At 38.5% G+C, this 21,099-nt stretch overlaps 1 protein-coding gene across 2 annotated transcripts; it reads right to left on the bottom strand.

The window, feature by feature from the left end:
* Nucleotides 1-1,624: 1,624 nt before the first annotated feature.
* zgc:161969 (uncharacterized protein LOC569044 homolog) lies at nucleotides 1,625-19,341 on the bottom strand. 2 transcript variants are annotated; one of them, XM_056233600.1, is made up of 3 exons: nucleotides 18,976-19,341; nucleotides 16,915-17,175; nucleotides 1,625-3,815 (listed from the first exon to the last, which is right to left on the bottom strand). In XM_056233600.1, the coding sequence occupies exons 1-3, from the start codon at nucleotides 19,141-19,143 to the stop codon at nucleotides 2,088-2,090; spliced, it is 2,157 nt and encodes a 718-aa protein (XP_056089575.1). In that variant the 5' UTR covers nucleotides 19,144-19,341; the 3' UTR covers nucleotides 1,625-2,087. The 2 variants fall into 2 exon arrangements, with proteins under 2 accessions (XP_056089575.1, XP_056089576.1); XM_056233601.1 differs by lacking the exon at nucleotides 16,915-17,175 and having other exon boundaries at nucleotides 18,976-19,340.
* Nucleotides 19,342-21,099: the final 1,758 nt, after the last annotated feature.

Below are 21,099 nucleotides of genomic sequence, written 5' to 3'. Positions count from 1 at the left end.
AAAGCTGAATTTTCAGCAGCCATGACTCGTCTTCAGTGTCACATGATCCTTCAGAAATCATTTTGTTATGCTGATTTAGAGCTCAGTTATAATACATTATTTCTCAATTAATAATGGTTCTTATCGATGTTGAAAATGTTTAGGCTGATTAATATTTTAGTGGAAACCGATACGTTTTTTTAGGATTATTTGACTATTAGAATGTTAATCAGAACAGCATTCACCAAAAGATCTTACTTTTAAATGGTAAACTTTAAAATGGTAGTGTATCATGGTTTCCACAAAAATATTAAGCAGCACAACTGTTTTCAACAGTGAAAGTAAGAAGAAATCAGTAGAAAGATTTCTGATTGATCATGTGACACTTGTGGCTACTGGAAATTCAGTTTCGACATCACAGGAATAAATAGAATTTTAAAATATATTTAAATAATTATAATAATGAATATTTCTGTTTTCTCTGTATTATTCATAAAATAAATGCAGCCTTGTGAGCATAAGACTAAAAAAAAATCCTAACTAGCCCCATGGATCTGTAGTTTAGTGATTCTAAAATCACTTTAAACCAGTGTCACAGAGGGATTTTCTCAAATTGTTCCTACATATAGCTGCCAATGTTTCATAAAATAAGCACACAGTAACACAAATTAATTAATTTATAACAAACAAAAATCGTTCTGCCAAGCAATAGTTCCTCAGCGATGTTTAGCAGATTGCAAAGTAACACACTGAGATCATTACCTGTTCGTTTCTTATAACTGGTATTGCTCGCAGTACTGTTCTTGCATACGGCAGCTCTCATAAACTGCACATACTCTCTCGGTTTGAGATATGCCTGGGATATCATTTTCAACAAAATTAATCTCACATATAGGCAAACTCCTTGTTCTTAATAAGTGCTTGTGAATTATGGTAACTAATAAACTGGGTAATAAGTAAATGTTTATTTCAGACTCAGGGAATTTTATTTATTATTTATCAGAAAAGATCTTAGAAGCTCAGCCTCTGGATTTTAATGCTTCCAAACATTGTTTACATTGTTATTCTTTGAAATATTTGTCAATAATGGCTAATGAATCAGAAGTATTGAATATTCATATAAAATATCCTACTTCCACATTGCAAAATACAGTGGGTAAGATCAGGGATGTCAAACACTGTTCCTGAGGACCAATTAATCAAGGTCTTTGGCAGTTGATGTTAGATTAGGGTTGGTCTGCAGGACTGTATCCTTCCAAAAGCTGAGTTTGACACCTCAGTGTGATGATAGAATCTTGCATGAGTCTGAAGTGCATTCACATAGTGTATGAATTATGGCCTCTACAGAGTACAAAGCATACTGCTCCTTGATGTTATGTTTTTAACTGTAACCAAACATTATTTCTTTGGAATAAAGCTTCTTAAACATTAAAGGTCAAAACAATTAAGTAATCTAATAATACAAAGAATATCTTCTGTTCTATCCCAAAAGAACAAGTTAAAGAAATACACAACTTAAGGCTGTGTGTTAGTGGGGTTTGGGGTTTTACTGCCTAAAACCCATAATCATGGTCAAATCAATACGTGTGTTTTTAATTGTCTTCTTGCTCTCACAAAATTGCAGAAACCATTAAATAAGAGAGGCCAATGTTCAAAAACACTTTTATTAGTAATGAGAATCAGAATAAACAGTTCCTCCAAGTGATATAGTTTGTTTACAGTTGCTAAGCAATGTAGCAACTTGGCGCATTAATGTGTGGTTACAGTAATGCTTTTAAGTATTTTACAACAGCTTTGAACATGACTTAAATCTTAATTTAGAGTAAGCTCTAATCTTATCCACCTAAATTATTCAATGACTACCATGTTCTAAGAACAGTTCTAGAACCACTAGTCCAAACATTAAAAGTAACAAATTTCTTTGTTTACACGATTTATTTAATACGAAATAAATGTTTTCCAAATTGTATTTGGTGCCACATGCATTTGTGTGGAATAGTTGTAATATTTTGGGCGTGGTGGGGGGGACAGAACATATATCCTATGACCTATACAGAAAAAAAATTACGTTTATTTTACAATAAACATCAGCAAAGTTACTCCATGAATTACTCCAAAGCAGTGGTGATTTTGCTGTTGTTGTTGTAACGTAAAAGGAGTACACGCTCAAAATGTTCATCTGAGAGATGATTTCCTTTTGGGATCACAGCGTTGGCCCCATTGCTGAAGAGCTGTTGTACTGGGGAACTTGAGGGCAAAGTCGTGTTGAACTTGATGAACACTTTTTTCACACCTGGAAATTCATTTAGGCATTTCAGATCTTTGTTTGTGCCCTGGAGATACAGCCATACCTCTTCTGCTGCTTCCATCTTACCACTTTTGTTGCCAGAACTTCCAGGTCCATACGAGAAGAAATCATCCTCATGCACAGAGCCTCCATTGGTCTCGGTTTCTTCAGTCCCTTGGTCTACCTGTACTACCTCAGTGATCAACTGTGCCCGAAGAGCTTCCCTCTCTTCTTCTGGTAACCACCACAATCTAAATTGTGGCATGGTGGCTGTAGCCAATCTGGCATCAGAACTGTCAAATACCTGCTTGAAGCCAGAGTCAATTGCCTTAACGGTGTCCTCAATGACCTGGGAGAAAAGGCGGGTGTTTGCTGCCTTCTCCTCGAGCTTCCTTTTAAGGGTCAACAACGTTGGTATCACGATGCCAAGGAAACACTTTTCTTCTCCCTGCAAAAGGTCAAGCGCAAAAGCCACTGGTTTGAAGACATCTGTATATTCTGTGAGATACGCAGTTTCATCAGGTGTAAAACCTGAGACACCCAAGGCTTCAGTCAATTCGTTGAGCTGTGAATCAGTAAGTGACATCAGTTTGTTAACGGCATAGTATTCTGAGCTCCACTTATTCAGGCAAGGTACTGTGATTGTCATTTTTGCAATAGATTCCATTGCCTCAGTAGCTTCTGTAGAGGAATGGGTCTTGTGCCATATCGCTGCACATTTTGCTGTTGCGCTACTGTGCAGTTTACCTGACGGTCCCTTTGAGACAGCATCTGCTAGATCCTTTGATGCAATCAAGTTCAATGTTTGGGCAGCACACCTTTGGTGGGGTGGTAAGAAATAACTCAGAAAGAAGTCGCCACCCATTTCTCCATCACAAAGAATACTGCCCAAATCCTCAAAACGACTGTCCTCCACTTCTTGGTCGTCCTCAGATGAGAACTCTTTAAAAGCTTTCACGAAATTGTTACCATTGTCAGTGACAGTGGCCTGAACTTTGCTCTCAATGTTATAGGAAGAGTGAATTTCTTGAATTTTAGCTATAATGGTTTCACAAGTGTAGCTGATAGGGATTCTTGTGCAGGCAAGAGCAGCAGACTTCCTTTCGAGATTGTCCTCAAGCCAGTGACAAGTCATTCCGAAATAACTTCTGTCCTGCACCGACCATATGTCAGCAGTTGTACACAATGTCTGTACTTTGTCGAGTTTTGCTTTTATCTCCCCTTTCATTTTATCAAATGCTACATCAAGCCTGGCGACAAAAGCGTTTCGGCTCATGACTTTTTTGCCTCTGCTTAATGCTTCAATCAACTTTCTGAAGCCAGGTTGCTCTAGAATTGAAATGGGTTGCACATCTTCCACGATAAAATTAAAAACCAGTGCATTTAGCCTGGATTGTGTTTGATAATAAATGGTGGGATCGGCCTTAGCTTCTTTTGCTTCGGATGATTCTTCCGTTTGATTTTCCAAAATGCTTGGTCCATAATTGCTTGGTCCATCACTGCTCTGTGCATCCCTTATTCTCTTCCTACACGGCACAGAATGCTTTCTCTGGAGGACAAAGAAAAATTAAAACAAGACATTTATTTATTTTCTTTGCTTAAACTTGGTGAAACCAAGACACATGAAACACTTTAAAACATTAACTGATAGGTATGTCTTGCCCTAGAAGATGAAAGATTCATTCATTTTCATTTAAAAAGGACTTTTGGAACTTATTTCTTCTAGGCTTGAAAACAATAATGAATTAATGTCCTATGAAGGATACGAGTCCTTCTTGAACTGTTTTTATCCATACAATAAAAGTCAAAGGGGCGCAATTCTGCTTTGGACCCCGGTGGCTTTAATTGTATAGTCAAAACTAGTGATGTCCCGAGCCATCTAAGAATCAGTATCGGGGCTGAATAAGCTTCTTTTTTTTTCTTCTTTTTTTAAAATGTTCAGTATAGGCTATCCTAAGCCCGATCCTTTATTTTACGTCAGCTGTCATGCAGTAAGTGGCTATATGGACCTTCAAGTGGGTTTGCCAACCGCCATTAATGAGAATGATACATTTGAGCTGTAACCAAACTAGTTTGCATTGCATGTTATATTATATTATATTATATTATAAATACTGTTGCATAATCTTCACTAACGACTTTGTCTTTTAATTTAGTCACATTATATAAAACATAACTTGTATCAATAAATATATCAAAAGTGTCACTGATAAAACCTTATTATCTTCTATTTTTAGTCTTAATTCCTCTAATCTCTACCAGTGGAGGAAGAACTCAGATCTTTTTACTAAAGTAAAATTAATAATATCATAATGAAAACGTTTTTAATTACATATGTACAGTAGCCTACTTTATACTATTTTTAAATAAGTAGTAAGCAAAAATGTAGTACTAAACGTGAAACAGTGTTATAATTATATAAATGATTGCTTGTGTAACGTAGCATTATAGGCAGAATGAGCTTTAACACTGTCTACACCGGACGCGGACGTTATTGCTCGCGTCGCAACAGCCGATTACAAAAAGCGCCCGTTACAAAGCAGAATGGGGCATCAGTTTACTGTCGGAGATTTGTCGCTCGCGCAACGCATTTTAATCAATGTTTCATCAACCAATTGCCTGGATTTAATAAATAAGAAGTAAATATAGCAAACAATATAATCAGGACTTCTCAGCTGCGCGCTTTCCCTAGGCATCACAAGCTCACACAATACGTGACAGAGGCTGGTAGCAGAGGAATCAATTCTGTGAATTACACTGCGCAAATCAAAAGTAATAGGCTACTACCCACCGGATGAAGAAGGTTTGGCTCTCAACAGAACATAAAATATTCATTTTATTTAATTTTTCGTGTTCGCATTTATGAGGAAAAAACAATGTTACGGACGTGACAAGCTCTGAAAGCGGCACTAAAGTGCTTTAAAACTGCAGAGACCTCGCTCAAACAGAAAGCACAAAGCCTTTCATTAAAGTGAATTTCGTTTTGTATTAATTGTATCTTAATTTTAATCAATGTTTCATCAACCGATTGCCTGGATTTAATAAATAAGTAAATATAGCGGACAATAGATAATCTCGACACGGAGGCGCCCGCGTGAACTGCAGATCGTCTCATAAATGAACCTAAACTCAGCGTATAGACCTGAGAAATATATATATTGAAATGTCTATTTTTAAACAGAACAATTCAAAACTGCTCTCTGCTGTAATCAGTATGAAATGTGCATTTCTCTCTGGCCTGTTCACTGAAGATCGCGACTCAGCGTCGTCAACTTTGCAGCTACACTGACTGAAAACACTTGTTTATTAATAAACAATTAAAATGTCTCCTTGCTATATTTGATGTATTCACAATCATTACTTTTGCCAGTTCTTTGTGACAGCTTTAATGTGCTTTATTGGCATCGCCACCCTTACATGAATCACGCACCCGCATTTTTTTTTTTAAATATTCATTTATCGGCCATTATAAATGCCGATACCGATAGTTAGGAAAATGCCTAATATCGGCCGGCCGATATATCGGTCGGGCTCTAGCAAGAACCAATGAGAAATCGTAATAAAATCGTGATTTCTAAACCGCAGAAAGCACGATTTTTCCACCAGCCCCCAAGGGCCGTTTACATGTCGCGTCTTTTGCGCGCTCAAGTTCGTTATTTCAAATAGAAAGCAGCGGCGCCGCATGCAATGTGCTAATTTTTTTCAGGCACGTCTACACTGCAGTGAGATGAAAAAATCTTTTAGAATGCAGCAAGCGCACCGCAGGTCATGTGACAAGAACCAACTGATCAGCTTCGTCCTTTCCATAACAACATCGAAAGCTCAGCCAAGATGGACAAAAAGCTGATTATAGCTGTAAAGGGCGGGTTTTATTCCACGTCTCCATAAATATATGTAGTATAGAGCTAATGCAAGGGCTGGAAATCCATTTATCCTTTGCTGAAACTTCTTCGTCTTAATGGAGAACGCGGCTTATGATTGCTTAGCAACCGCAGACACCACTGGAGAGCAAGCGCTTTTGAAAAGAGGAGAAAGCGGCTCAGCCGGCGTTTTCCAAGTAGGTATAACTGCAGACCGGAGATCTCAAAAATTGGTGTGTGAACTTCAAAAGTGGACAGAACCTCCAAAATGGGGAGGGGTCTCTACGCGCAGAGACTTTCACCATTGGCTCTGGCTTCAGCCAATTGTTATAGAGCTCATGGCCAGTGGCATTCGGACTGAAGTTCCCGCGATCCGTCTCAGGGGAGCACGTGGGAAAGTTTTTACTCTATCACTGTGCTCTAAGCAACGGGGGTTTCCTGAGGCTCGAGATTCGCAGGGAAGGAGGGTGTTGTGACACTGAGTGCAACTAAAAAGGTCCCATTGTCCGGTGAGGTCCGGTCGGGGAGTTAAGGATCTGCCCGGCTTGGCGATCTCATATCGCATAAGTTTATTAACTGCCATGCAGTGTATTTCACTGGTTAAGGTTAGGGTCAGTTGTAGGGTAGGTTTAGGGGTTAGAATTTGTGGTAGCATAGAATTGTGTAGGGAATCAGCACTGTAGAATCGGCCATGGGGCGGAGTTTGTGCTAAACTGGATTGGTGGAAAAAATCGTGCACGCGTATCATGTGCCTATCTGCCAATGAGAGGAAGCCACACCCCGTTTTGGAGTTACCACCCCCATTTGGAGATCTCCAGGCTGCAGTTATACCCTTCTCGCGTTTTCCACACGTTTTTAGACGCGACATGTGAACGGCCGTCTGCAATTTGAATGCAGCACGCCTTAATATACCACAAGAACAGAACACAGTGGGATTACCGAACTACATGGAAGAAACAGGTAAGGAGAATTCAGGGCAGGATAAGGACAAAAAAAACTGCGACCAAAATGGTCATATACAACAATTTTTTGAGAATGAGCAAGTTCAAATTTTATGTGGTCGCATGTGCGCGAGTGCATGGTCATGTACTCAGTTAAATTCACGCATGCGCAACAGAACGCCTATAAATAAACGGCATTACTAACGGCGTTATCTTTCTCAGTAACGAATAATCAAACGAATTACTGTTTCCCCCCTTACCACGCCGTTACAGTTACTGACAATAAAATGCGGCGTTACTATAGCCTAATTGAGCTTACTGAAGCGGTTTTCATCCGAATAGGCTCTCGCTCCGCCATAGGACCTGCAACGTTTTTTCTCTGGTGTGTGTGTGATTATGAGGCGCCGGACTGGACAAAAGCGGAGCGAACGCGCTCAATAGAGAGACCGAGGGTGTCTGAGAGCGCGCTCGACTACGCGAGAGAGACCAAGTGTGTGTTAAAAGATTAAAACATTTTGCTAACATGAGTTCTTGTGTCCCTGTCAGTCTTTTTACATAAGTGCAAAACTATGGTATGCAGATTAAGACCACTATTCATCAGCATGCATTGATTAATCCCATGGCATGTAGCAAAACAAAAAACAAAAAAAAAGGTGCGACCAAATCATATGCTGGTGCGACCAACTGAGAAAGTTGGTAGCACCAGTGCAACCAGTGGAAAAGTTAGTCTGGAGCCCTGGGTTTGGGAATATTTTGGATACAGGAGAGATGGTGTATCAGAGCCAGGTAAGCCAGGCAACATGTGCAGCGCAAGTCTATCATACAGGCTACATAAGATTATAATAGCCGCGTTTCCACTGCCGGGCCAGGGCCGAGCCGTGCTAGTGAGTGCCAGGGCCAGGGCCAGTCGCGTTTCCACTGTCACTTCCGGGGCTTGATCGGGGCTAGGGCTGGGTATCGATTCAGATGTTCAAATTCGATTCGATTTCCATTCACAAACTCACAGTTCGATTCGATTCTCGATTCGATTTCGATTCTCGATTCGAATTTCGATTCCTGATTCGATTCTCGATTCGACTATAATGAATATAGATGTAATACAAATCTCAGTCTAAATCTCAGTTATCATTTTTTAGACAATTTTTTATTACATTGATCTCACCTAAATGTTTGTTTTTACAATGGGGTAATTTTTTTGTTAAGAGTTTATGCAACACATGGAAGCTTGATTTCAATCTTTGAATTAAATTGAAAAAAGTAGCACAAATAAATACAATAGAATAGGCCTAAAGACACAAATAAAGAGACATAAAAAAAGAAAAGTTTTTGGGTAGGTCAGAAATACTACAGAAACTGAATAAAGTAATCCAATGTAAAATAACACTGGATAGTCTTTTAGTCCTGACTAGGGATGTCAATTTTCACAAATTCCCATGATCGATCGTCGTTTAAATTAACGATCAATTAATCGATTAATCGTTAGCCTTAATACTGCAATATGCGTCTGCTGCAGTGCATATGGCCAACAGCATGACAGCGTCTGCAAATGCTGCTCAAACCGCTATGTTCCTCACCAAATTAATGAGAATGGTTTTAATCTAAATAAAGGGCTAGTAGGATTGTAAAATGTTTCGATGTGATTGATAATTAAATTTCAGGGCTCGAATTTCGGCGCGGGGATTGCGGGTATTGCGCATAATTCTAATAATTCCCACAGGTCTCCCATTTATAATGCAGGAAATTCCCGCAATCGTAATCCACACAGATTATAAAATCAAATCATTCTTTTAACAACTATCTGCCAGGCGCAATTTCACAAACAGCGTGAGTGTTCAGCGTGCCGCGTCTTCTATCTCTTCTCTCAAAATGTGTTGTGCAAGGCAAGCATCAAGCGCTGCGGCGATAATACACACTCGCGTTTAGGAGTCGGGACATGACGGAATATTCACTTGCACAATCGGGACAGCAGTGCATCGTGCCTGAAGTTTACCATTTGCACGTCTTTTTAAGTCTTACCAGTTTAAACATTCAAGCGATTTTAAACTAATCAGTGCTCGTGCGCTCTCTGAGATGATTTTCTATGCGCACATTCATAGAAAATCCGCCTCAAAAACAGCTGGCCAGTAACAAAAGTTATTTTTCGCGGATTATATTGCTTTAACACGCAAAATTGTGTCAATTTCGGTCTTCGTGAGTATACTCTAAACATAGTCGGTTTTGTCTTTTAATAAGCATAAAACGCATGCCAGTATAATGAACACAGGATCCGTGCACGAGCTCATTAATTTAGTTGTCAAAACAACAAAATATAGCTTTAAGTTAAAGGAATCAGGATTAATAGCCTATATATATTTAATTTATTCAGGACTAAAATACTACCCAGTGTTATTTTCCATTTGATTACTTTATTCAGTTTCTGTAGGCCTATATGAAGTTAGACCCATTGAAAAACTTTCCCTGTAAAGGCAATTTTAACAAAACATTCTAAACACATTCTAAAGGTTAGAAATGTATTGCTAAAACATATTACAAAGACTGTGAACTGTGAAGTACTGAATTGTGGAGTTAGACCGTTAAACAGTTTTTCACCCTGGCAATTTCACGGATTTTTTGGGCGGGTCTAAAACAGGGCTCGATGACGCACTGGAGCTCTTGGACACGCCCCTACTCGATGACGCACTGATACTGATCCCTCTAACAATATAAATAGAGCACATTCGCATCAGTTTGGCGCTCATTTGCGAGTTACTGTCAGTACTATTATCAGTTACTACAGCCTACAGTTTGCTATCTAGCCATGCCTTCGTCACGGAAATGCGTACTACTTGGATGCAATCATTTGCAAAACAGATCGGTGTCCTTGTTTAAATTTCCTAAAAACGACGACATCAAGAAGAGGTGGATTAATTTTGTGAAGAGCCACCTTGATGGAGAGCTGAGGATCACCAGCCAAACCCGCCTCTGTAGTGATCATTTTACTCGTGATAGTTTTATAAACTTTCGTCGGAGACAACTGGGATTCACAGATAATCCGTTGTTACTGGTGAAAGGTGCCGCACCGACTATCTCTCGCCTCGGCCTTCATCCTCCCGTCCCGCCGACAACTGGCGCCATCATCGGCAATGCGTGCCCACCAATGAGTGTAAGTTGCCTTGTCTAACTTTATTTGTCTAAGTTAGGTTAAGCTAGTTAACGTTTACTTACATATAACTTAGCTAACTTGCATAAAAGGGAGAGAAAAAATTTACCATTCTGTTGCAGAGCGAGGGGGACGATGTTGACTTCCTTGGTCAATGTCTTCTGAATCGGATTCAGGCTCTGGAGGCTCAAACAAATATGGCTTGGTATAACCTAATAACCTAATAAGCTGCTAGGAGCATCCATTTCGGCTGTAGCGGGTCCCGTCGAGTGCAGCTTTCCCGCGAGTGGGCGTGGTTTCAGCGCAGCCAGCGGACACGCCCCCAGCGTTTGAGAGCAGAGAAAACTGCTCATTTTTTCAAGATTTTGATAGCTTATTTTATGTACTTGCCGGCTTTTTTTATCATTCAAATTTGGCTGGGTGGCTAATAACACATTTTTCTGTGGTGTGACAAACTCAGAACACATACTTAATTTTGACTTTACGGGGACTTTAACTTGTCTTTATTTGTATCTTTATTCTATTGTATTTATTTGTGCTACTTTTTTCAATTTAATTAAACAGTTTAAATCAAGCTTCCTTGTGTTTTGTAAACTCTTAACAACAATATTACCCCATTGTAAAAATGCAATGAGCGCAAACATTTAGGCAAGATAAATGTAATTTTGTTTGGAAAAAATGCCCCCCGCCCTTCTCCCCCTCAAAAAAAAAAATCCCCCCCATGAGAATCATCTAAGGGGGGATTTCCCCCCCATTTTCCAAAACGAAATTCAGGCCCTGAATTAAATTAAATATTTAATAATCAAATATAACGACTAATACAACGTGTCACCAACGCCGCCTCAGATGCGCTTGTCAGAATGTGTGACTTGTGGACGCGTGCTCTTCCTGGAACAACGCACTTAAAACGGCAACTAAACCCAATGAATTCACACCGATTTAATAAAATAGTGTTCTCATGTTATGTAATATGACAGTCCCAAATTAATCCTCGTTATTAGTCGTGCATTCTGCTTGAGCGGCGCGCGCTGAATGAATAACTTAACCGTTGAGCACTTTGCTAGCACGTTATTTAACTCAAAGAAACGCATCCTATGAGATTAATCAGATATATACAAAATAAACATAATATTACAAATAATATCTGCACAAAATGACGTGAATGCACAAGTGAACTTGAACTAAGTTACGTGCCATTCAGAATGACTCATGTTGTGGACGCGCTCTTCCTGGAACAACGCGACACGGCAACTAAACCCAAATAATTCACAATGTTTTATTACAATATTGTTCTCTTTATAATGTTATGTAATATGACAGTCCCAATAGTCGTTATTAGTCGTGCATTGCCATTTGAGCTGCGCGCGCTTAAGATCACGCTGCGTCAATTCTTAACCAAATGCATCCAATATGAGATAAATCAGATATAGATAGGCACACACAAAATAAACTATTACAACTTACATTTGCACAAAACAAAAGGCAGCGAATGCACACGCAAACTTATAGTCATGATGAAGGTGTAAAATAGTCCCAAACATAACTCCGGCGCGCTCGCTTACATGTTTCGCGGTTGAGCAGCACGCACGCGCATGAACCTGCTTAATCGATGATCGATAAGGTTTATCGATTAAACGTGTTATCGACAATTAATCGATCATCGATTAATCGTTGACATCCCTAGTCCTGACTGAATTAAATACATAGGCTATTAATTCTGATTCCTTACAATTAATGCTATATTATGTTGTTTTGACAACAAAATTAATGACAGACACATATGGCTGCGTTCACTTTAAGAACTAGTGCACGGATCCATTACTGTTTCATTATACTGTCTGTCACACGCGTTTTATGCTTATTTAAGACATAACCGACTGTCTTTACGAGGTTACTCATCAAGACCAGAGTTTTGACATCATGTTGCGTGTTTTTAACTGTTAAAGCGATATAATCCACGAAAAAGAACTTTTGTTACTGGCGAGCTGTTTGTTGTGAGGCAGATTTAGGCTTTACTGTATGTGCACGCAATGAAAAACATGCGCGAGTGCGCGAGCACAGGATAGTTTAAAATTGCTTGAAAAAAGACGTGAAAATGATAAACGTTAGTTACGATGCAATGCTGGCCCGATTGTGCAAGTGAATCATGTCCCGACTCCTAAACACGAGTGTGTATATAATTAGTCTCTGGTGTGTATCGACGCCTGCAGCGCTTGACGCTTGCCTTGTGCAGAGTGAGAAGACGCAGCACGCGAGCCCTGAATATGGAAAAAATCGATTCGTGGCCGTTGAGAATCGATTTTGAATCGACCACATTTAAAAAAACGATTAATCGAAAAATCAATTTTTTTGCCCAGCCCTACTCGGGGCCAACGGCCAGGATTTCTGGCCCGTCGAATACCTTGGGCCAAAGCGGGCCAGCTCGGGCTAGAGGCGTGCTCAAGGTAAAAGGCGGAGTTTATCAGTGTTATGGAACGTTATGATCTGAAGCAAGATGCACATTTCACTTTTTTATATCGCGCAAAATAATCGCTGCTGGAAATGGAGAATCGCCTGTACTGGTGTGTGGAAGATACCAAAGCTCTTCTGAGCATTTGGGCAGAAGAAAGGGTACAACGTCAATTTGACGGCGTGTGAAGAAACGAGGACGTTATAAAATACATCGATGCTGAACTTTCTAAGCTAAGCATTCAGCGAGCAACGCTTCAAGTTCAGGAAAAAAAAGAAAAAAAATTTGCAGCCGCAGTATTGTACAAGGCGATTCAAACGCACAATGAACAAAGCGGAGCTCAGAGAAGTGATTTAACTGTGCTGCGTCCCTCCGTTAGTGGCGACTCGCGAGACAATCAGGACACTATTGCAGCCACGGTCGGTGAGTTAATATACATGCTATCTTCCTAACTTAAAAAATAAATAAATTCATAATACCCGTTGAAATGGGTTGGGTTGTATGACGTTTGATCCAGAAAGTCGTGTTAGGGGCGGGGTTTAGGGCAGCGCTGCGGGGCTACTGGCCCGGCAGTGGAAACGCAAGCCCGGTGCTTGAGGCCCGAGGCCACTGGCTCGGCTCGCAGTTAGCCCTGGCCCGGCCCTAGCCCGGCAGTGGAAACGCGGCTAATGATAAACTACTGCAAAAGATTGTTGTGAATTCTTTGTTCGCCCATGTTTTGTGCTGTTACGGGAAAAGCGCATCCACAACAGAGTTACGCCTTTATGACTAGCACATTCAAATTCACTTGTACTAAGGCTGCACGATATATCGTTTTAGCATCGATATTTCGCGATATGTGCATCCGCGATAGTCACATTGCAGAACGATGTGCGATGTCAATTAGGCTAAAGGGATCATAGTTGATCCCTGATCCGTACGGGACTGGAACTCTCGCCCACACAATCACGCTGACAGCACGTGAACACAGAATTGTTCTCTCTCTTTCTTTTGAGCTTAAACGGAAACATGCACGCAAAATGAAGTCAAACTGCCCGGCTCGTCGAGTATAATCGTAAACACTGTCGGTTATGTCTGTGTTGTAACTATTGAGAAAGAAAGCGGATACATGTCATTTATATTAGTCCGTACATTCGTCTTAAAGGGACAGCTGCCTTATATAACCGCAGCTGTTTATCACCAATCTTAATCAAACAAAAAAAAGAGAAAATGGCTTTTGTAGCTTTAACAAAGATAAATTGTATTAATCAATTAATTATATTTTATTTATACAGTGAAGACTGTTATTTTACATTTGATAATTCAATTTCTGTACCTGAATACTGATAGATTTACCTGAAAAACATATCACTGCTAATTTCAGTATATCTTCTATTGTATTTATCTATGCTTGTAATTTGTTTATTATTTTCTATGCAGATTCACTCCCCTACAAAATCAAGCCAATTATTCTTATCTTGAATGATTAATTCTTTTCAAATAGAGCTATTCAAATCATCTGGTGAAATTGTTTTTATGTCGCAATATATCGCAGAAAAACAAAATATCGCAATGTAAGTTTTTTCCAATATCGTGCAGCCCTAACTTGTACATTCGCATCCTTTTGTGCAATAGTAAGTTGTAGGCTAATATGTTCATTTTTTGTATATCTGATTAATCGCATATAGGATGCATTTGGTTAAGTAAATTAATGCAGTAAAAGAGCGCTTCAGTTTACCGGGTGCTTTTATGATCATCTTTAGCGCGTGCAGCTCAAACAGCAATGCACAACGTTAATAACTATGATTGGGAATGTCATATTACATAACATTATAAAGAGAACACTTGTAATAAAACACTGTGAATTCTTTGGATTTAGTTGCCTTGTTTCAGCGCGTTGTTACGGAAAGAGTGTACCCACAACAGGAGTAACACATTCTGACTACGTAACTTAGTTCAATTTCAATTGTGCATTTTCATTTTGTGCAGATTTAAGTTGTAATATGTTTATGTTGTATACATATCTGATTAATCTTGCATATGATGCGTTTGGTTAAGTTAATTAACGCTGTGGTAAAGCACTCCAGTTTACCAGTGTGATCACTGATCATCTTTAGCTTCAGCGCACACAGCTCAACTTGCAATGCACATCAATAACTATGATTGGGACTGTCATATAGCCTACATAACATTATAAAGAGAACACTATTTTAACAAAACGTTGTGAATTCTTTGTTTAGCTGCCATGTTTCATCATTGTTACGAGAAGAGCACATCCACAACAGGATCACACATTCTGACTAGCATGTAAAGTTCACTTGTGCATTCGCATCATTTTGTGCAGATAAGTTCTAATATGTTTATGTTGTATAAATATATGATTAATCTCATATAAGACTGTTCATTTAGCTATTCAGTTTGAGCGCAAACAGCTCAAACAGCACTGCTGTTATTTGAAAAAGTAATATTAATTTAAGATGTTTCTTTTTCAAAAAAACCTTGATTCATTATTAATAACTAGCACTTTTTTCTCATTTTATTAAACAATATGATTTAATAAAAATAATTTCATTATTGTCTGTGCTTAAGGGTCCATTTACAAGACACCGCTTTCAACTAAAAACGTAAAACTTTGTATGCGTTTTGGCCGTTCATTTACACGACAACAGCGTTTTGGGTGCCTGAAAATGCCAACTTTTGAAAACGGGTTTCAAAGTGCAAGTTTTTGAAAACAGTCTCCGTGTAAACAACAAAAACGTGAATCTCTGAAGACGATGACTTCATGCGTATTACGTCAGTTTATAGTGTCTATAGCAGAATACAGCATTTTTAGTCGTTTCCGCAGATCCGTGAGAATGGGGATTGTTTTGACAATGATGATGTCGCCTGTACACGGAACACTTAAAGTAAAAATGTACCTGCTTTAAGCATATCGTTGTCGTGTAAAGGTACCCTTAAGGCCTGTTCACACCGGGACGAATTTCGCGCGTGATATTCGCCGACGTTTAACGCCTCGTGACTAAACAAAGGGCGCCAATGTGAGTGTGCACACCGACATGAAAAACGCAACGCGTAAAAGCGTCATTTTTTTAAAAACCGCCTCGGGTTCGTTTTTTGGGTTTGACGCGCCGCGTCAAAAACTATCCGACCAATGAGATTGGCACTTTTACTCACGTGTCTGGAGCTTCTGAAGTTACAGTAAAACACAACTTGGGGGCGCTCAAACACAAAACGGTCTTGCCGAGCACACATACGTAACGGCGAAGAAGATATACGCCAAGTAGCGTCTACACTGCCGGGGAGAAATAAGACAAGGAATATGCAAGGCAAGATGAATGTAGAGCTGCTGGTCTCGTTGGTGTCGGAACATAAAGACCTATATGACAAACGCGACAGCGACTACAACATATGACTATTTCTGTTTTACATTAAGCACCATCTAATGTCAGGGAATGAATTGGTATGTTCACTCGGCTCATCGCCAGCGAAAATCGCTTGGGTGTGAACACAAAAAACGCGTTGAAAAACGCTGCCGAATAACGCGCGCCGATATTCGTCCCGGTGTGTGTGGGCCTTTAGACTATTCCATTATTTATCCATGGCACACCCATTTTCATTTTTTATATGTGTAGTCCAATGACCTGTTTGCATTATTATTATTTTTATAAAGAAATTTGCATTTGTCCCTTTTTTACATTTGAGTCCCTGTCCCCGAGAAACTCTCTGCATGGCCCATACATTAGATTGATTTGAATAACTTAATTGTACTGGAAGTTGTACACCAAGCACTAGGAAATTACAAGTATCGGATCGGGACTCTGTATTGGCAGATACTTAATATTCAATGACTCAGGACATCCCTACTCAAAACATTCTTCAAAATATCTTTTGTGTTTCACAGACAAAAGTAGCTTATAAAGGTTTGGAACAACATCAGGATGAGTAAATGATGACAATATTTTTTGGGGTGAACTATCCGTTAACATGTTGGACAAAGTGGGACAGTAGCTTTCAGGCAAGCTGATCTAGAAGTGTAACGGTATGAGATCTTCACGGTACAATATAACACGATTATACACTTGATGTTTTTTTTAATTTTTTTTATGTATATGCCCTATAGTAATGTAGCATTTAGGGCTTACAGAATGCACCAACAATGTTGACCTACCAAAAATTATTCATTTCAAAACTTGAAGTGTAGGCCTATTCCATTTGCTTATGTATTTTATGAAAGGCGGTCTATAATTTATTAGTTGGCGATTTATAGTATTGTCACTTACATTCATCTTTGCAAATTCCTTGGGGTGGTGGTCACGGAGATGGTGCATCATGTTTGAAGTGTTGCCCGCCCGTGCCGACACTTTTTTCCGACACATTCTACAAACTGGATAACCATCAACAATGATGGTGCCTCCTGGGTCTTTTAAATACCCAAAATACTCCCAGACAACGGACTTCAGCCGCTTGGGTGGGAGAAAAAGAGGCTCAGGCTCCGACATTTCGGTGTGCTGCCGTTTGCGCATCTGGCAAGGTGAGTGACACTTAAATGAAAGAGGAGAAAGTCGCAATTTAGACATTTATGATTCTCTCTTAATTAAACGTATAGTAAATAGAAAAATGTCTTATTTTGGTTTTATTCAAAATAAAAACCCTAACTTGTGTTACAATAACCGTCTTTATTTAAAACCGTGTACCGTAAAACCGTCATACCATTACATTGCTAGTTTGAACAGATAAAGTGCTTTGATGAATAATAAATTAATAATCAATCATTATACTGTTAGGAATGAACATGTCACAAACCATGTCATATAGAAATCTAGCTGTGTCTAGAATCACCCCAATCCCATATATTGTGCATTATTTAGGGTGGAGATTATTCAGTGCACTCATTCAATCCCATAAAGCTCTACAACAGAATGCATGGTTAAAGGGATAGTTCACCTAAAAAAAAAAATTCTGTCATCATTTCCTCACCCTCAAGTTGTTTCAAAACCATAAATTTTTTTTTCCTTTCCTCAGCACAAAACCAGGTATTTTTAAGAATGTCGGTAACCAAACATGAATTGTGGCATTGACCTCCATAGTATTTTTCTCCTCATCCTATGGAAGTCAATGGGGCCCCATAAACTGTTTGGTTACCCATATTCTTCAAAATATCTTCTTTTGTGTTCAGCAGAAGAAAGGAATTCATACAGGTTTGGAACAACTTCAGGGTGAGTAAATGATAACAATTTTCATTTCTGGGTTTACTATCCCTTTAACTATACGAACATTTGAATACTGAATTTATTAATTAGTAACAGGGGTACATACTACTGTATATTAACAATTCTGCAAAGGAATGTTTCATTTCTTTTTTTTTAAACGTTTTCTGAATTCACTATCCAATTTTTATTCACCCCTTTCTAGTGTAGTGGATAAGACATTCACTAAATAAGGGATAGGGGACTATTTCGGACACAACATAGAACAAAGTTGTATACAACACTAGCCCGCCATAAAAACATTACTGACCAATCCCACCTTCGAAGCTGCTTGCCGTCCGCCATTTTCTCAGACGAGCTTTTTCTTTTTTTAAATACAAGTCTACGGAGGTTATGCATGTTTTTAAGTTTTAGACTATATTTTATGAACATACAGTAAGATGTAGTTGTTGGATATCTTATAATTGTAACACAAGCGGCATTTTCCTCTGTAAAGCACTATAAACAAACCGTGAGACGCACACGCGGTATTACCCCTCATTGACAAATAACAAAGTATTACGTCAACATTTTTCAAAGAGTAAACAATCCTTACAAACGTTTTATCTACATTTTAGAGTCGACACTAACTAACGAGTTTGCAAATAGTAAATGCGTTGTAGACACAATAAACAGGAACAGTTCTGCTCACCGTCGACAAACCGCAAATCGATTTCAAATGAACCTTTCTCATTCCATGACTGAATCTACTGTAACGTACGTTATTACTAGCGGGTCCTAATTTAGCACCTAACATATAACTTAACACTTTTTAATAGAATAAATTTGTTGGCTACAAACTCAAAACCACTCCCACTTTTGTTGATTCTGTCCCCACGTTTCGCTTGAAACTTTGCCTGAAAAGCATTTTAAGTAAAACCAGTGCCTACGTTACCTGTATTTATAAGTCACAAAATTGTATTATCTCGTGCATCCTTGTATTCACATAACGTTATATAAATGTAACAAAAGCTTTAATCTGTGCTCGATCTCGAATCTACCTAAAACAGTCTACTTTTGCATATTCGCTCCACAAACTCAAGGCGTTAAACAGCAATCTTTGGATGTTAAAATTGAGAAAACACGCAAATGTACCTCCAAATGCTTCTTTAGATTCGATGTCGAGTCCCTCGCAGTGGACAAGATGTTGATCTTTGGAAGGCAAAGGTTGCACTGAACGGTTATGTTTCTGTCTCTTATATCCCTGAACGTGAAGTGGTGTCTGTGCATCCAGTGGTCAAAAGCTGTTCGAGCTCGCTCCATCTTCACACGAGGCTCCGGCGTGGTCAGCTCTTTTAAAACGAAAGAACAAATACAGTAAATTATTTTTGCTGTTTACTATTTAATCGTATAATAAAAAAAAATTATATATCCTATTCTATTTGCAGACTCTTGGTTTTTGTAATCTAATTATGTAATCCAAATATCGTGTAGTCCGTTACTACCAAACAACAACAGACAAATTTCTTCTCTCTTCCGTTTGCTGTTTCCGGTGGAGGACAATCTAAAATAGTTCATTACCACCACCTTCTGGTAGCAAGGATCAAAGTCAGACACTATACCTTGGAGCTCAAAGCTCAGACGCTGAATGTTCTGGTCCTTCTCATGCACAAGCACACACAACACCACAAACTTGATTGAGAAAAAATCTGTCTTTCATTTCGAAGACTGTGCTCTCTGCATTTGTCAGCCACATATGTCATTAAAGGTGTCTCATTTCAGAAAAATAACCATGATAAAATTGACTGTTATTCTCATGAGTTGTAAATTACACTAATTACTTACTTACTTTCAATATAATGGGCCTACTTTTCTTTTTTTTCTTTTTTTTTTATTCAAGAAAAAAATTACAATAGTGCAAACACACATCTAGAAATCTAGAACATTTCCAACAATGTACATATTAAACAAATAAAATCATTCTTGCTCAATCACAAAAATGGAAAGAACGAAACAAAGAAGAAGAAAAAAAGAAACAGCAAACAGATATTAATCATGGTAGGGCTACATGAAATATCTCATCATATTTCTTCAAAAAAGAAGTACATTTTCTATTATCTATTATTTTAAGTGATTTGATTAAATACTTTACTTCACATAAGAAATCTTTAAAACTAGGAATTTTCTTAAGAAACCTTTGTTTGTGAAAGTAAAACTTTGCCAAAAGGATAAGGAAGTTAACAGAAGATTCTAAAGATTTGTTTGGGTTTTCAAAAAGACAAATGACATATTTAATGCGTAGATTAATGCATAATACCTTTAGAAAAACAATTAAGATCTCAAATCATTCCAGAAAATTTATTAAACAATACAAGAGAAATACACATGGCAGATGTCTTCATTTTCATTCGAAGGTGCATATATCAGCAAAATCACAGTATTTGGACAAAAGTGCATTAAAAGGGTATATGCAGAATTTTAAAATGCACTTCTCTCATTTTATAGGGTATGCAATATTTAAATGGTAGCATGTTTTCCTCCATTGAATGTGATGATGATGTAGAACTCCAGAAATTTTCCCCTTTGGAGTAAATAAGTTTCTTGATTGAGAGAGTTGATGAATAAATGTATTATTACGATCTTTATTTAAAAGGGAAACACCTAACAATGATAGTTGTTTAGAATAACTATTAAAAATATATTTTGTTTTGGATAGTCGTGGAGAAATATTCAGAAACTGTCTACTAATTACATTTTTCGTTATATGAATAATGTCGTGCTCAGAATTAATGGTACCCCTTGTAAATATGATCAAAACTGGCTGTAAAAACTAAATATGCAATCTATTTATCCTTTTGATCTTTCATTAAAAAAATTGCCAAAAATCGAACCTTTCATTGAAGTAAAAGAATTGAAAGTGGGTGGGGGGGGGGGATCACATTTATGTTTTTCTCCAAAACGCGTTGGCCACAATTATTGGCACCCTTTTTAAAATACTTTTTGCAACCTCCTTTTTGCCAAGATAACAGCTCTGAGTCTTCTAATGCCTGATGAGTTTGGAGAACACCTGACAAGAGATCAGAGACCATTCCTCCATACAGAATCTCTCCAGATCCTTCAGATTCCCAGATCCAGGTTGGTGCTTCTTCTTTTCAGTTCACTCAACTCATCAGGTCAGGGACGGTCATGGCAGAATCTTCATTTTGTGCTCCGTAACAAATTTTTGTGTTGATTTTGATGTTTGTTTTGGATCATTGTCCTGATGGAAGATCCAACCAT

The sequence above is a fragment of the Rhinichthys klamathensis genome, unplaced genomic scaffold (assembly GCF_029890125.1).
Source record: "Rhinichthys klamathensis goyatoka isolate OS25496 unplaced genomic scaffold, OSU_Roscu_1.1 h1tg000372l_1, whole genome shotgun sequence".
Classification (NCBI taxonomy): Eukaryota; Metazoa; Chordata; class Actinopteri; order Cypriniformes; family Leuciscidae; genus Rhinichthys; species Rhinichthys klamathensis.
The sequence above is the reverse complement of the archived record's forward strand: the minus strand, read 5'-3'. Positions and strand labels throughout refer to the sequence as shown.